At 55.3% G+C, this 16,756-nt stretch overlaps 1 protein-coding gene across 1 annotated transcript; it reads left to right on the forward strand.

Moving 5' to 3' along the window:
• Window positions 1-7,586: 7,586 nt before the first annotated feature.
• On the forward strand, window positions 7,587-14,587 carry PSMF1 (proteasome inhibitor subunit 1). Its single transcript, XM_066330768.1, has 7 exons — window positions 7,587-7,761; window positions 8,833-8,985; window positions 9,520-9,602; window positions 10,187-10,363; window positions 11,332-11,385; window positions 13,230-13,388; window positions 13,513-14,587. The coding sequence occupies exons 1-7, from the start codon at window positions 7,633-7,635 to the stop codon at window positions 13,562-13,564; spliced, it is 807 nt and encodes a 268-aa protein (XP_066186865.1). The 5' UTR covers window positions 7,587-7,632; the 3' UTR covers window positions 13,565-14,587.
• The last annotated feature ends 2,169 nt before the right edge of the window (window positions 14,588-16,756 follow it).

The following is a 16,756-nucleotide window of genomic DNA, read 5'->3' on the forward strand; positions in this document are numbered from 1 at the left end:
CAATCCTCTTCCATCATTTTGCCAAGTTCCCTGCAGGGGTCAGAGGAGCAGAGGGAGGCTGATCTGAGAAGGCCTCGGCACGCTGAGGGTAGGGAGAGGGTTTGCATGGGCAGAGGGATGTGATGGGCAGAGGGACCATCAGGACGGGACTTGCATCCCTGCATGCCCACAACCCTGAATCTCTGCATTCCTCCATCTCTGGGTTCCTGCATGTCTGCCTCCCCCAAATCCCCGTTTTCCTGCATCGATCCATCCCTCTACCCCCATATCCCTGCATCCCTGCCTCCCCACAGCCCTGGAAGTCTGTTCTGTTCTCAGCTTATTCAAACATCCTGTCATTCTTCCCAGATGGTCGGTGCTGCTGGTTGTCTGGCACGTCCTACTGCACTGGACAACTCTGCAGCCCTGGCATCTTGCTCTCGATCAAAGTTACACATTCACTGAATTCTTCCATTTCCATGTTAATAATGGATAAATCCTGTTGTATAATTATTTTCCACATCATCTCCCTCCCCTGGTGCTGAGAGGCACCAACTACCCTAGAGATCCCTGCACTGCTGTGGTAAGGGATGGGCAAAGGAGAGTCCTTGTCCCTGGTCCCTTGAGACTGGGGATGCTGCTGGGTTTGAGTTTCCCAGTCTCTGGATGTGTTCAAGGCCAGGTAGAAATGGTCTGGTGAAGGAAGTTCCTGCCCGTGGCAAGAGAGTTGGAACTGGATGATTCTATCATTTCCCAAAGCCTCCAGCCCCCTGTTCAATGCTGCAGAGATGCCAGAAGCCCTCTCAAAACACTGGGAGGGCCTCAGACAGACCTTCACCAGCACAGCCCTTGCACCCTCCTCCAAGAACTCCTCGGGCAGGCTGCAAAGAGGAAATTATGCTGGAGAGAGGCAGGATGCAGCATGCCAGGGGTCCTGTGCCAGGCAGGGACATGGACCAAGGTGCAAAAGCCCCTGGGGGACTGGCAGCAGGATGCAGTACAATCCCAATCCCTGGAATGGGCCCTCCTGCTGGTTCTGGGGACAAGGGCGGCTGCGGGCAAAGGGAGCAGCAGTGTCAGTGCACGGCCAGTTCCCAATTTGCACCAGCTTGGAACAATGACAATGACAATGATAGAAAATAAAGAGATGAAAAATGTGTCTGTGATTTGAAGAAGCTGGAAACACCCAGCATAGGGGACAGAGGGCGGGAGGGTGGCTCCCGACTGGCCATTGCCCCGGCAGCAAAAGGGGTCCCTAATGCCTCCAAGCTGTAGAGCCCTTCATGGAGGGCAGCCTGGCTTTCCACAGTCACAGCTTGGGAATAATTCAAAAATTTTCTTGTCGGGAATTTCTTGCCGGGAGCGGCCGTGGGCTTTTATGTCTGCACTGAATGACTGTGAGGGGTTGGAAAGGCAGGCGGGGGCTCAGTGGAGCCCCACGGCCTTGTGCACAGCATCCGTGTCCTGCTCCCATATGGAGAGCAAAGGAAAGGGAAAGGCTGAGTGGTGGGAAAAACCACAATCATCCAGGCCTCAGCAAATGGCACCCGTTTTGAGGCAGTGGCAACATCTCTCCCAGCCTGGTTTTCCATCCAGGATGAAGTGGGAGCAGTAGGGGGCATCTGTGCCAGACCATCCCCGGCGCCTGCCCTGACAGAGACAGCAGTGGCTGGTACCACAGCTCATCCCCTTCTTGGGCTCTTCTCCTTTCCTCCCTGGAATTTTGCCCTCTTGTTTTTTTTTTTTGTTGGTTGGATTTTTTTTTTAACATAAAATTTTTCATAGCCTTTTAAACACTGTAAAAATTTAATACAAAGGAAATTAAAAAACCCAGAGGAACTATTCTCAAAATAATTTCACAATCCACACATATCCCTCAGCAAATTGAATTTGAAGGAAATAAAGAACAAAATATGACAATAAAGGGCTTCTAAACAAATCCTAATGTGTCACATATGGAAGTGAAAATGCCAGCCTGTGTGCAGGCACTTAGCGGAGGTGGGTGGCATGTGGGTCTGGGGGGCACAGCTCTGCCACCCCCCAACACTGCACTCCTGGGGGCAGCTTGAAGGAGCCAGGGGGGTTTTGCTGCCCCAAACTTCACACCATGAACCCTGGCTGAGCATGTCTTTCTTGTGTCCCAGCAGCTCCAGTGTGGTGGCAATGCTGACAGCATGTTCTGCTTCATCAGCCTGGATCCTGACCAGTTTGTGGCAGCTAATAGGGAAAACTTCAAAGGATCTGAAGCAGCCTTGCCAGGGTCTCACAGGATGAGCTGGGAACCTCCTGCCTCACAGCAATGCCCACGGCATGGCTTCCCCGTGGCCACTCAGCATGCCAGGGGCTTGGTGGCAGGGGGGACACAGGTGCTTACTGCACCCCCATTGTCACACCCCCATCCCACACACACCCTCAACACCAAAACCCCACAAAAGCATATCCTTCCCAGATGTTCCTTGTCCAGCTGTGGCCCTGCTTCTCCCCCTTGTTTTTTTCCTCTTCTATTAATAAACCTGGCACCTGAAAAGGAATTTTCCCTGTAAACACCCAGACTCACACTTTAGTGACTTTTGTTCTGTGTTTTAATTAATGAACTGGAAAAAATGTCAATTGTTACCCACCACGGGCACGTGTATCCTGCAGGCTGCCAGAGACTGTCCTCCCTGCTCTGTCCCATGCTTTGGTCACAGGGCAGAGTCACCCTGACCCTTTGCCAGAGGGAAAATATGGGATATCTGGAGGGCTGTACTCAAATTGCTGTTCCACTGCTGGACCCACACACGGCACAGCTCCAGGGATGCTCTCCCTTCCCCAGACGCCCCATCCCAGATGGTCAACTCTGCTGGATTACCATGGTGCAGCCCAGCCCACCACGACTGGACCCCTTGTACCCCTTCACCATCCCCAGCCCCACCACGCAGCATGTTGGACCAGTTTCATCAAGGAATATTCCCCACCAGCTGGGAAGCCAATACTCCCCAAGAACATTGCCTCATCCCAGCCGTGCGTGCCTGGGATGGGGAGAAACACTGGGGAGCTGCAAAAGACATCCAAAAACTACTGTACTGTCTGCAGCAGCACTGGAGCTGCAGCCTGGGGGAAGCGCCTGCCGTGTGGCATGGAAGGAACTGCAAAGAAAAGGGTCTTGTGAGGATAGCGGGAGCTGTGTGGCAGGAGCAGGCTTTGCTCTGCAGGGCTCCCACAGCTCCAAGATAAGCTTGGGATGGGACTGGATCTTTCCCCATATGCAATGCCACCTCCTGCTCGCCCCTGCAGAGCGAAGGTGCCGCCAGCCCTGGGATGCTACAGTGGTGTCCCCGCATCCATGCACCCCCACCTTTGGCGCTCTCTGCAGCCGCCGTGACCTCGGACATCTCCCTCCGTACTCGCAGCAGGGAGCAGCGCTCCATCCCAGCTTTGCTGCCGGGGCTCAGGCAGTGAGCGGAGGCCAAGCCCGTGTGGGCAGTGCAGACAGGCAGCCCGTGGGCAGGGCGCTGCCCGTCTGGGGCTGGGACACCCCGGCAGCCAGCTTGGGACACCCCGGCAGCCAGCTGCTCCTGCTTTGATGTGGAGTCCCTCAGGCTCCGCACAATGCAGGCTGGGGCGGGATGAAGCAAGGGTGATTGATTGTCTTGTTTTGTTCCTCTAAGGCTGTCCTGGACTGCTCGGATTCACAGCTGAGATCCCCCAAGAGCAGGGGTTGGCAGTCCACCCAGGCTGCAGGGATGGGGCTGGTGGGGTGCAAGCTCTGGCTGGAGGCAGTGGGCTGGTGGTCTGAACCCTCTGTGCCTCAGTTTCCCCATCACCACTGCCCCCTTGGAAGCTCTTGGTGTCTCTAGATGAAATGCATCCCCTGAAACCATCGTCCATTATCTCAGGTGTGCTGAGCATCCCTGGAATTCAGGTCGACAATGGGAGCATAGGAGCCAGCCCTACCAAAGGTAAAGTTCATTAGGAGTTGAGCACATTGACCTTCGAAAAATGGAGTTCAGCTCCATCCAGCTGATGAGTCACGACTCTGTTTGTGCGATGCACTCCCTGCAAGCAAGGTTTCCACCACAGAACTAACAGGCTTTTCTGGGAAGCACTGGGGTTCTGGGTTTCCTAATTATTTTCAAACCCTACTGGCAGCCTCTCTCTGACAGGGATCACGCCTGCTCGAAGCGCAGCACTCAGGCGTGTTTGGAGTCCTGAAGCACTAATTGACTTTAGCTCGGCCTCGCTGCTGAGCGCCGGCTCTCGCAGCCCCAGTCCCTCCTCCTGCCCAAGCCTGCCTGCATGTGGTTTGCATTTCTTCCCCGGAGAAAAAACCCCTTTCTCCTGCCTCAGTGTCATCTTTCCCTGGAATTGAATTTAGGAGAAATGAAGGGGAGGCAGAATTTTCACGGAGTGGCTACCTCCCCTTTTCAAGGCAATGATGGCAGTGACAGGAAAAGCCCATTCCAGGAACCCCTGTCCCGGCACTGGTGATTTCAGTCACAATCAGGTGGCTTCTGAGCCAGTAAGCCCTGAGGCACTGAGCAGATTGTGGAGGAGCTACTCCAGCGCTGCTGGCTCTCCCTGCTATGCAGCAGGGGATCCCATCTTTCCCTCCTACTGTGTGCTAGGAAATTGCTGCCTGCCTGGAGCAAGACAGGGATTCTGGTAGAAAACATGCCAGTGCCATCCATCACCTGACCCTGGTCACCCTGGGTGATGCATGAGGGGCTTTCCCATCCATGAGAGAGGAGCAGCAGCAGGCTGAGCCCGAGGGAAGCAGCAGCCTGCAACACCTGAACATCAGCCAGGGATTATCCATGGCCCCTTTCTGCCTTGTCCTGTGAAACTCTGGGTCATACCCAGCACACACAGCACTGCACAGGGGTGAGCCAGCTGCCCTGGCTGTGCGGGCTGCCATTCCCAGCACAGAGGGCTCATGGGCTGCCAGCGGGGTGGGTGGTTGGGAAATCTGTTTCCTCTTCTGCTCGTTACGACACCACAGTGGGCGCATGCAACGGGAGCAGTGAGGCAGTAAGAAAGTATGAAGGTCAGGGGAGACTGCGGTTTGTGTGACGGAGGTGACCCGGGCTGATGTAGCCTTTTACCTGCTCCAAGCACCGCTGTCTGGCTGGGATAGCTCCGGCTACTGCCTCCCTTGGGACATCATCCCTACCCGTGCTCTGTCAGGGAGCAGGTTTCTGCTCTGTTCCTGGGTAAAAGAGGGAGGAAAATGGCCAAGGGCAGCTTCCTTGGTGCAAGAGGTGGGCGTGCATCATCACGAACACATGCGAGGAAGGCATTGGGGCACTGGCTGCTCTGAGGGCTTTGCTCAGCTCTCACAGCATTGCTCCTGCTCCCAGCTAGGCTCCAGCAGTCACAAAAAGGACATGGCTGCTCCAACAATGGCATCAGTGTGCCCAGCAGCCGCCCTGACGCACTCGCAGAACAACTGCGCCAGCTCTGCAATCCTCATCACCCCGTTAGTGACTTGGCTGCTGATTCGAGCCAGGGCCGGGCTCTCCATACCTCCCACGCAGTTTGCAGACCCCTAACTCACATTAGGGGGCTGCTTTCATGTGGCCAGTGGTTTTCACCATCAATGAGCCATGGAGTGAGTGAAGCACGGGAGCAGAGGAAGGAGACAACAGAGAGTCAGGCAATGTGGGCCAGCATGGCACCGTGGGGGCTGGAATAATGGCTTTGATGTAGTGGCAGTCAGCCCCGGGGCCACGGGCTCAGGTATGGCAGGGGCCTGGCTCCCAGGAGGGTCCCACAGTGAGGGGATGCATGGAGGCATCCTGCTTTCTCCTGACATGCCTATGGAGGGGCTGTTTAGGGCAAGGGGGACATGGCAATAAAAGTCACTTCTCAAGAGCGATCCGGGGCAGCTGACACAACACAGTGTGGGGAAATAAATTAGGATGAACATGGAGGTGAGGCCACAGGAGGACAAGCTGAGGGTTGGATGGGAGCATGTAGTGAGGGGCAAGAGGGTGGGGAGTGGATGGTGGGTGAACAGGAATGGCAATAATTTGGAAGGGAAACTGAAAACCTGGTGAGCACTTAGCAGAGCTTCTGTGTGATCCTGCTGAGACACCGACAACTCCTGATGCCACCAGTCCCAAATACCCTGTGCTCCTGCACCTGCAGCAGCTCTGCAGGAACATAGGGGGAGTCTAATAACAACAGTGAGATACAGGATTCCAGATCAGGTTTCTAGAGGGAGATGCAGGATTTCAAACCCTGCCTCAAAAGTGAGCATTTGACTGGAGCCACTGGTAGGCCCCTGGCCCACCCAGGTCTGGGCTGTGCTGGGAAAGTGAAATGTGGATGCCATCAAAGCCTGAAACCACGGCTGCTGCCTGGGAGTGAGCTGAGCCATGGGGTGGAAATGCTGCTGCTGCTCTGAATCACATCTCAGCAATGGAGAAGCTCTGACTGAGGCATTTCCTGCTGTTCCCAACTCATCCCCATCCGATGCCTCTCTCATGGAGCTCCTGTGCTGAAATCCCGGCCCTGTGGAAAATTCTCAACAGCTTTCCTGATGAGTCCAGCTGTCTTCCCTGAAGAAAGGAGTAGCAGAGCATGGCAGGAGGTGTGGTGGCTCCTGGTGGTGATTCCCATGGGACCTGCCAGGCTGTGGTCGGTTGTTCAGCCTCAGTGACTTCTTGAGAGGGAAATGGAAAGAGAGAGCAGTGCGAGTTAATTAATTGACGCATAATGAAGTCAAGATGAGCATCCCCCAAGGAGCTGATGCTCAGATTAGGAAAGCAGCAGATGATGGTGTTCCCTGGCTTTGTCCCGAGCCCCAGCCTCCTGCCAGCCACACTGAGGACACTGGCTCTGGCCCAGGGGCAAGGAAAAAGAGCTCATGAATGCCTTTCAATGGCAACTTTAATAGAATTTAGGTGTTATAAGCACTGTGACCCAGACAAGGGAGTTATGGAAGGGATGAAATAAACCTATCAATGGCTGTTTGGTGCTTTGGTCCCTTTGGTGTCAGCATGAAGGCTTGCTATGGCAGCACAAGCAGACCCTGCATGCTTTTCTGATGACAGGAAAGAGCCAGGAGCAGGAAAGGAGGCTCAGAGTGACTAACCTGGAGGTTGCTGGATGGTGCTGGGCAGACACCTTTCACAGGATCATGGAATCTTTTAGGCTGGAAAAGCCCACTTAGATCATTGACTCCAAATGTTGCTCCAGCACAACCAAGCCCATCATTAACCCTTCTGGTGAAGAAATTGTTCCTAATACCCAAACTAAACCTTTCCTGGCACAACTTGAGGCCATCTCCTCTTGTCCTGTCCCTGTTCCCTGGGAGCAGAGCCCGAGCCCCTCGGCTGCACGCTCCTGTCAGGGAGTTGTAGAGAGAGAAAAGGTCCGAGCCTGATTTTGTCCAGGTTGAGTCCCCCCACCTCCTCATCTGCTCCTGGTGCTCCAGCCCCTTCCCCAGCTCCATTCCTTTCTCTGGACACGCTTCAGCCCCTCAATGTCCATCTTGTCCTGGGGGGGCCGAAACCGCCCTCAGAACGGGAAGCGCCTCAGCAGCGCCGAGCACAACAAAGCAGCGAGCGGCCCTGCGGCCGCGGGAGGCGGCTCGGGCCCAGCGCAGCGGACGGGGGCCCTCTAGCGAGGGGCGGTGCGGCCCCGGCTCCGCCCCGGCCCGCAGCAGCCATGGCCGGTTTGGAGCCGCTGTACGCTTGGGCAAGGCCCGCCATCTCCCGTCCGCAGGACGCCCTGGTCTGCGGCATCCACTGGGAGCTGATCCGGCACGGCTACCGCTGCCTGGGTACCGGCGACCAGGTACGGGCCGAGCCGCGCTGCGCCGCCGCGGAGGCCTGGTAGGCCGCGGTGAAGCCTCGGCCTTTCCCAGCGCCGCTCGCCGGCGCAGTGCGGCCGGAGCCGGGCGACCGCTGCCGGGGCCGGGAGAACCGGGCGGAGCCGGCGGTGTTGGGGGCACCCGGACCGGTGCGGGGTCGGAGGGGCCTCAGTACTGGTGTGGAGGTCGGAGCGGGGCTGGGGTTGTCCCAGTGTTTGGGAATCCCAGTGCTGTAGGAGGGTCCCGTTCTTGGGACAATACTGAGAGGATCCCGATACTTGGGGCGCCGAGGGTCCTGATGCTGGAGGTGGTCTGTGGGATGTCGCAGGACGAGAGATCCTAATTGTGCGATCAGTACGAGCCCGGGAAGAGAGTACAGTGCTAAGTGGAGCTTAGTGGTGAGACAGAACCCTGTAATAAAAGGCAGGTGTCCAGTCCAGTGCTGAGTAGGAAATGTATTGAGGTAATACCAGAGAGTGGAACAGTCTAGTTCTGGACCCAATGCTAAGATGGGAGTCTAGTGAATTTGGATCCTGATGAGTGTTGGGAGAGTGCCTGATGTTGGTTTTGGGAGGTAATGGGGAGTGCTGGGCACTGTCACAGCAGAGGACTCTCTCCAGTACAATAGGAGAGGACAGTGTAAGGTAGGGCCCCCCAGAAGCACTGATGTGGGGCTAGGACAGACATGATGACAGCCTTCTCCCATGCCCCAGACAGCTCTGTATCATTCTGGGGAGGTGAAAGGTGTCTGGCAATGAAGAGCATTGTCTCCTAGTCTGGATATTTGTGACCTCCTGCTCAGCAAAGACTGGTCATGTCCTCATCCCTGGCAACCAGGGATGCTGCAGGAGGCTGGCAAGCAGGCAGGGCCAGCCTGTAGGAAATACAGTCCTGCTTGTGCTGTGAAAATCTGGCAGGCATTGAGGGATCCCCTCCCACAGACCTCAGTTCTCTCCTGGAGGATCTCCCTGTGCAGCCAAGATGAGATCCCCAGCCCTAGGAGGTCATGCTGGGCTCCTGGGCAGGGTCTCGGCAGCTCATCTCTTCCATTTTAGCCAGGTCCTGATGAAAGGAAGTCAGAGCTGTTGCCTGCTGGCTGGGAAGCCAACAAGGAGGTGTATACACTGCGCTACAAGTCCACAGATGATGCCCGTGAGCTGCTGCTGAAGGCCATCACAGTGGAGGACAGTATGATCCTCAATGTCATGGTGAGCACCCATGTGTCCCTGTGGGTTTGGGGTACTTGGGCTGAAAAGAACACCAGGGGAAATTTCTTAAATCTTGGCTTTTGCTTGTTCTGCTTGGAAGTTGTGTCTGTCCCTCAGGATGGGGCAGACCCAGGGGGTGTTTTTGTGTCAGATGTGGCCCAGCGTGAAGCTGGTCAAGTTCTGGCTGTGTCAGGGCAGTGGGACAGTTGGCCTTGAACATTCCAGCACAGAAGCTGCCCTGCTTCTGTCCCTTTCCCAGCTCAGGACTTCTCTGCAGCCCCAAACAAGCAGCTGCTCCAGGTGGCCTTGCTCAGTGTTTCAGCTCTTGCAGCCTGAACTGGGGAGAGGGAACAGGGAAAATCTTGCTGTACACTGGGTTGGCTCCTAGGGATTCAGGCACAGCACAGGGACATGGCAGGAAGCAGGTGAGCCCCGTTCCTTGTATCTCAAGCCTGGGGTTGTTGTTGTAGCTTCTCTGTTCCCCATTTCCAGCTCTGCCAAGCTGGTCACTCTGCTTGACCTGTGTTTTTCCAGGATCGTAGCTCTCAGAAGGTGGCAGATGTGACCTTGGCAGTGGCCGACTACATCAACCCAGAGCACCTGGACGATTTCCACAAGTAATCTCAGTTTCCTGGTATTTTCTGCAGGAACAAATGTCTTACTGGCATGGAGAGGGGGGCAGAAATCAGGTTGGGAGGAGCTAGAGGACTTACTCCTCAGTACAAAACCAGGCCAGCCCTGAAATGTGGCCAGAACTCTGTTACCTGCCTTCCTCTGCACTTGCACAAGAGATACAGAGGACAGTGGGATCGTGGGTTGGAGCCCAGGGGAGGGCCACCCCACCTGGGAGCAGGCCAGGCCAGCACATTTATTTCCAGAGCATTGTGCTGGGTGGATGCTGCCCAGGAGTGTGCCAGCTTCAGCCACATCTGCAGTGTCATGTGCTTTCCTGCAGTGCAAACTGGTTGGGTTGGAGCAGAAGGGAGTGGCTGAGTGCCACCTTGCCCATATGAAATGGGGTAAAACTTTAGTTTCTCTGTGTGCTGTTATCCCTTCCTGTCCCCTCTGTGCTGCTAATGGGGGACATGTTTTGTGCCAGGGACACTTTGGGCTTGTCTGTCCCCTCCCCATGCCTGTCCAGCACCCCATGTCCTGGTGCCCTGGCCACCCCACCCCACTCCCTTCCCTCTTGTTGCTGCAGGGTGTACAAGAACACCGAGGAGCTGAGGACAAGAATCGCTTCAGGTATCATTGCTCCCCTTGGGGCCCCTGCAGAAAAGACCAGAAATGAGCCTGAATCCAAAGAGGACGTGCACTGGGATGAGAACCCACTCCGGCTCCCTCCCCGGCAGCCCATGGGCACAAGGGCCCCATACAGGTGAGTAAAGAGTGTGAAGCTGCTGAGAGATCCCTGTTAGAGGGGATGTGGTCCTGGCACAGCTCCCTAAACAAAATGTCAAGTCCCCATCTCGTACATACGGGATGGGGAGTGAAAAGGATCCAGACCTTCCCCAGCTGGATCAGCCTGAACACTTGGGCTTGATTTTGTTGCTGGAGAGGGTTGGGCTGTTCTGTCCTGACAGACCCAGGAGGGTACAGGCAGGTTCTGGGGCTGGGAGGTGAGGTGTGGGTAAAGGACAGTGGCCCTGCTCCTGCTGGCTGAGGGACCATCTGGGCTGGCAGAGCAAGGACACCAGGTGGGTTCCCTTATCTCACACACACACTGTGATCCCTTTTAGCTGGAAGTCAAGAGACACTGCAGTGGCTCTGCCATGTCTTCGGGACCAGCTGTGACCTCTGGCTTGTGTGTCACCCCACTGCTGTCTTCTGTCGCTCAGGGTGCAAGGGGCTCCATGCTCCATGATGAGGCCTGGGAAGACATGCTGGAGCTGGGCACTGCTCTGAAATCATGTTACTGGCATGGGTTATTGACAGGGAGATGTGTCAGCTGGCTGCAGGCCTGTCACTCCACTGTCCCCACACTCCTAGAAGTGTGACTGTGTCTCTTGCTGGGACATGCTGGAGAGCCTGGCCTAGCCCAGCACCGCTTAGGCATCCCCTGACATGGAAACTCCTGGTATACATGGGCAGCTCCTGCTCCAAGCAGTGGGAGCAACAGGGAGAACAACAGGGCTCCCTTTGTCTCATCATGCTACTGGCACATGTCAGTGTCCTCATCCAGCAACACCCTGGAGCAGGGAATGCTCCCAATTGCAGCCCCCTCATGCAGGGTTCCACAGATCCCAGGGCCCTGCAGGTGCTGCACTGTTTACCATGGCAGTGTACCCATCGGCACATGCAGCTTCTCCCCTCTTCCTGAACATTTTGCTGTGTCCTGTGTTTCAGGCCTTCCCCCCTGAGTCCCTTTGCTGTTGGTGGAGAGGACCTGGACCCTTTTGGGTGAGTATAGCTCTTGAAGCACACCCTGCTCTGCCTTTAGGGGATGTGGGGTGTTTGGAGATCACTGGAATAATATCCAGTCAAGTGTCTTGAGTGGGGGCAGTTGCTCAGTGCAAATTGTGAGGGACCAATTGACAGTTGCTAAAGCTCAATATGGTTCTAATATCATAATAAGATCCTGTCTCTTGAATAGATGATAGGTTGCAATCTGTGTCTGTTTAATAATCAGCTTGTATTCATTTAACACACAGTAATTCCTGCAGTAAATCAAAGCTGAATACGTCGTTAAGTGAATGTAAGCCTCTAATTTAAACTGTTACCAGCTGCTCTGTCTCCAGCCCAGCAGTCTGCAGAAGGGGAGGCTGAAAGCCCAGTTCACAGATTCTCAAGTCCTATTGCAAGCCTCTCGGCTGTCTGAGGCACTTGGAGAAAGGCTTGGCAGAGGCTGGGCTGTCTGAGAAACTGAGCTTCACAGATACATCCTTGATATTTGGTTTGGTCAGGCAAGGAGAACCTGTCATCTTCCCCTCCAGTTAAAAGCACACAGTCAGACAATAACCAGCTTGTGGTGGTGTTGTGGAGTGTCCTGCAGCCTAGAGGAGTCTCCTCTTTGGAACCACTCTCCTGTGGGGATGGCATTTTTTCCCCTCTTGCAAGACTTGTTTCTCCATGGGTTTGGCTAGAAATGCTAAAAGCTAAAAATGTCTCTGCTCAGCTGGAAGGAGAGGCCTGGAGCTGGCAGGACTAGAAGGAAATCTGATTGCACCAGGAGAGGAAATTCACTCTGGGGGGAGGATGTCCCTGTTTCTCTTGCTCCCTCCAGCCCTTCATCAGAGATTTCTCTGTAAATGACAAAAAAAGATGGTGAATGGAAGCAGATTTGTGCGCTGACACCTGCCAGTGCTGGAGATGGAGACCCAGATTCCCAGGAATATGCTCATGGGACCCGGCTGTCCCGGGGCACTTTGGGCAGCTGTTCTGGCCTAATGGAACTCATTAGCACGGTTGTTAATGACTTGTATGATGGCAGCAGTGTCCGGAGGCTCCAGCCGCATTTGCACAAAGCCGACCATGAGGAATGGCACTCACAGTGTGGGGCAGCTCTGAGGAGCCGCCGTGGTCAGCAAATGACTTCCAGGCAGTTCTTTGGAGAGGCCTCTGGGAGCCCAGCTGGCTCTTGCAACACTGCGCAGGGCAGGACGGGAAGCAGGAATGGGACGTGGGTCTGCAGCAAGGGCCAGCAGATCTGGTGCTTTTTGAGGGAACAGCCAGCACCTCTCCTGTGGAGATAGGCTGAACAGAGCTGGGGCTGTTCAGCCTGGAGAAGAGAAGGCTTCAGGGACACCGTAGAGCCCCTTACAGTGCCCAGAGGGGCTCCACGAGAGCTGGAGAGGGACTTCAGACAAGGGCCTGAAGTGACAGGACAAATGGGAATCGCTTTCCATTGACAGCAGGCCACGTTAGATTGGCTATTGGGAAGAAATTCTTCCTGTGAGGATGATAAGACCCCAGACCTCTGGTTGTCCAGAGGAGCTGTGGCTGCCCCATCACTGGAAGTGTTCAAGATTGGATTGGGCTTGGGACAGCTTGGTCTAGAGGAACATGTCCCTGCCTGTGGCAGGTGGTTGGAATGAAATGAGCTTTGGGGACCCTTCCTACTCAAACAATTCTGTGATTCTCAGCAGGGCTTTCTGTCTTTCTGCCATGGGCTGCCTCACTGGCTGGTCCTGGGAGCTTTCCTTCCCACATGCCCATGTGCCAGGTTAACCCTGCACATGTTCCTAAGCCCTGCATTTCTTCTCCAGTGCCAATCTAATCTCCTGCTCTGCCTTTTCTTTCTCCAGAGGTCGGAGTGGGGGAATGATTGTGGATCCTCTCCACTCTGGCGTCCCGCAGCCTGGCATTGACCCATCTTCAGGCATCCCGGGACGGCTTCCCCCAGGAGCTGTTCCACCAGGCGCCAGATTTGACCCCTTTGGCCCCATAGGAATTGGGCGACCTGGGTAGGTCCTTGGCCAGGCTGGTATTCCAGCCTGCTTCCAACCTGCTGCTGGATCCCAGCTCATCCCTGTTGCTGCAGGCCTGAGCTCTCACTTCTGTTTGACTCTGCTCTGAATTTTTTTCCAGGCCGGATCCTGACCACCTTCCCCCTCCAGGCTATGATGACATGTTCATGTGAGGAGTCACCAAGTGGCTGCTCATGAACAAATCTTCTGGGGAGCAGGGTCACTCTGCCTCTTCACTCCTCGTCTGATGGACGTGATATTTCCAGCAGCATTTTCCTTCTCTCTGTTTGGGGACACATTCCCATGTGTCCCATCAGCTATAAAGGCTTCCCTGTTTGCAGAACAGAAGAGGAGGCAGTAGTAGGTCATTTCTTTCTCTGCTCCTCTGAGGGTGCCCAGCTGTTTGCACCTAGCAAGGTGGGAGTGTGGGGTGTGGTGCTCTGGGAACAGCCTGGGTGCTGTGGGATTTCTCCTCTGCTTCTCTGGGGAGGCAGAGCTTGCTGCCGGCATCCCACAAGTGGTGGGTGTGAGGAGGGAGCTGCTCCTTGCTGCTTCTCTGCAGGAAACCACAGCAACCTCCTGAAGGGGACAGCTGGAGTGGGCTCCCCACAGAGTGGGTTTCTCTCTTGCTCTGTATCTGGGCAAGGTGCTGACTGAAGGGCTCGAGAGCCCAACCCACAGGATCTCCATGGACAGACCCCCAGCAGCAGCTGGGTGGATGGCTGTGCCTGCTGGCTTTGAAGAGCAGCACCAAAAAAGCCTTTGATGTCCATGAGAGGAGACACAGATTGAATTCCTGGCTCACCTTGCCCCTCTCTTCCCTGAAGCCATGGCATTTTTCATTCCTGGGGTGTCTGTGAAGCCCTGGAGGCAATGTGGTGATGGGTGCCCCACTGGGCACTGCATGGATCTGGAGTAAGAGAGAGGGAGCTTTGCAAAAGAGGTTTCTCAAACACGTTTTACTACTGCCAGGCTTGTGTGTGGCTCTGCCTGGCTGGCTTGGGGAGAATGGATGAGATCTGCTTGGCTCAGACTCCTGAGCTCTCTCTAGAAGCTTCCCTTCCCTACAGATTCCTCAGCTCAGTTGATTTTGGGCCTGCAGCTCATCTCTCCATCAGGGGCTCACTCTGTTTTTCTTCTCGTGGTTTGATCTCTTGGAAAAATGTTTATGAGACTGAAATAAAAACCTGACAACAGTGTTCTGCTGGTGCTTAGTGGGGTCGCCCCTCTGTTCCCTACTGTGCAAAGAGAAGCCCCAGAGCCCTTTCGGAGGCAGAGGATCCACACTGGGAACCCGCTTTGTACCTTCCCCTGAAAAGCAGCGCTCTTCCAAGACGATGTAACTGTATTAGGAAAATGAAGTGAACAGCCCAGCGCTGCTCCTGCAGTAATTGCCTCTCCAGGGCATTGAGTGCTGTTGGAACACTGCACGCAGCTGCGTTGGCAGAAATAAAAAGGGGGAAGGGATCCCCCCATCTATCTCTTTTCCCAAAAGGCTTTTCCTTTTTAAAACCTCTTTGCCTACAAATGCAGTTAATAAAGCTGTGTTATGGTGTGTGCCACCCTGGGCCCTGAACATGTGGGAGCAGGCAAGACCAGCTGGAGAAATCTGGTGCTGGGAGCAGTTGGAGCATCCCTTGCATCTCCCCAGGGCTCATGCATAGAGCCCCATTCGTGGAGGGGCTGGTTCTGAGCCCAGACCCACTGCATTACCCAGGGATTTTTCAGGCGAACTCCCAGCTGTAGACCCACGGGTGGGCTGTGGGCAATGCCTGTGACCAGAGCAGCATGGGGGGATGGAGAGAGATCCCAGGGCTCCGTGAGGCCATTGCTCTTGCTTGTCCCCTCCGGCTTCTGGGACAGCCTGCGTATCCACGGCTTCGTTCCAGGAGAAAGAAGCTCCCAACGTTGCTGCTGGGGTTGAGAGACTGGATGGGGAAGAGGAAACAGCTTTGGCCTCATCGAGAGGCCCTCTCTGCAGGGGGCGGCTGTTTTCTCTGCCTGAATTAATCATGTTCTGCGACCTACCAGGAGGGAGAGACGCAGCCGGCTTTGATGGGGCTAATTAAAGCGAGTCAGCGCGGGGAGAGGCTGCGGCAGGGCGAGGAACCGGCTTTTGTCTGCAGCGCCCGGCCCCGGCGGGTCCGTGCTGTGCAGCTGGGAAACAGGTGGCAGAGGAGGGGAGTGGGTTCCAAAGGGGACAAGTGTCTGCTGCAGGCCTTTGCCTGAGCCTCTGGGCTCCTAGGGCTGAGCCATCCACTCTCCAGAAAGGATGGGTAAAAGGAGGCAAGGATCCTCCTCTTAATGTCACAGAATAGTGGGAACAGGAGACTGTCCCCACAGCTAGCTTTGCTGCCACCAAAGGAGCTGGAGCATGGCAGAGGTGGCTCCTGAGGACCAGTGATCCCAATCACATTCCTTATTCTATCTGGAGGGCTTGTGGCCAGCACAAACCCCATTTCCTGAGAATTTCTGGGGGGCAGCTGCCTCCACTGCGAGCTTGTTCCGCAGTGGCTGTGAGGGCCAGGTCTCCCTTCAGCAGGAGGCCCTCAGCCATGCGTCCCTGTCCCCAGCACTAGTGTTTCTGCCTTAAGCGACAAGAAACATTAACATGCACGGGAGCACAGTAACACACCCCACGTTAATTTTTATGAGGAAGCTGCGAGGAGTGGCTGGGTCTGGGTGTGCGGTCTTGGCACAGGCTCAGCCTCCCTCCTCCAGCAGCAGCACTTCCACTACAGGTTTGAAGAGAGGCGCTGGATTATTGGTAATGGCTCAGGATCCCCAGAGAGTCCTTCAGGCCATCTGCCAGCCCGCCCAGCCCACAGCACCTGCCTGCATGTTCCCAATGGGATGGCAGAACCCCCCTGGCGTCACTAATTACCCTGCAGCCGCTGCTACATCCCTTGGATCCTGGGTACAGGAAAGCCGTGTGTGTGTGGCCCAGCAGGAAAACAAAACAGCCCCCGTTATATGGAACTGGGAAAAGCATGCTGAGCCCTCCCTGCTTGCTTTGCTCACCCCTGGCACAAAGAAAGACACCCCGAAAACACCAGCACTGGGGAGAGAGCCATTGACCGTCATTCCACTCAGGCTGCGCAGCATCAGCCTTTCCCAGCCAGATTTTTCTCAGCACTCTGAAATATTTTGGATTGCTTCCTACTACTCCCCTGCACATTAAGCACCACATGCCAGTGCCTCTTTCCCAGTCCCTGCCAGAGTGATGAAGGGACAGCCAGGTCAGACAGCTCCATGTCTCTCTGCCACAGCCACCCTACACCTCAGCCTAGGTAAAAGATCTTGTACACAACCTGTGTACAAGATCACATCCCAGCCCTGGAATTCTCAGTGGGGAATCTTCTTTA

This window comes from Sylvia atricapilla, chromosome 16, assembly GCF_009819655.1.
Source record: "Sylvia atricapilla isolate bSylAtr1 chromosome 16, bSylAtr1.pri, whole genome shotgun sequence".
NCBI classification, from domain to species: Eukaryota; Metazoa; Chordata; class Aves; order Passeriformes; family Sylviidae; genus Sylvia; species Sylvia atricapilla.

Excerpts from the sequence above, each read along its gene's own strand:
- PSMF1 (XM_066330768.1), top strand. The coding sequence starts at position 7,633 with ATGGCCGGTTTGGAGCCGCTGTACGCTTGGGCAAGGCCCGCCATCTCC. Across the intron at positions 7,762-8,832 it reads GCCTGGGTACCGGCGACCAG|CCAGGTCCTGATGAAAGGAA; the intron begins GTACGGGCCGAG and ends CTTCCATTTTAG. Across the intron at positions 11,386-13,229 it reads GAGGACCTGGACCCTTTTGG|AGGTCGGAGTGGGGGAATGA; the intron begins GTGAGTATAGCT and ends TTCTTTCTCCAG.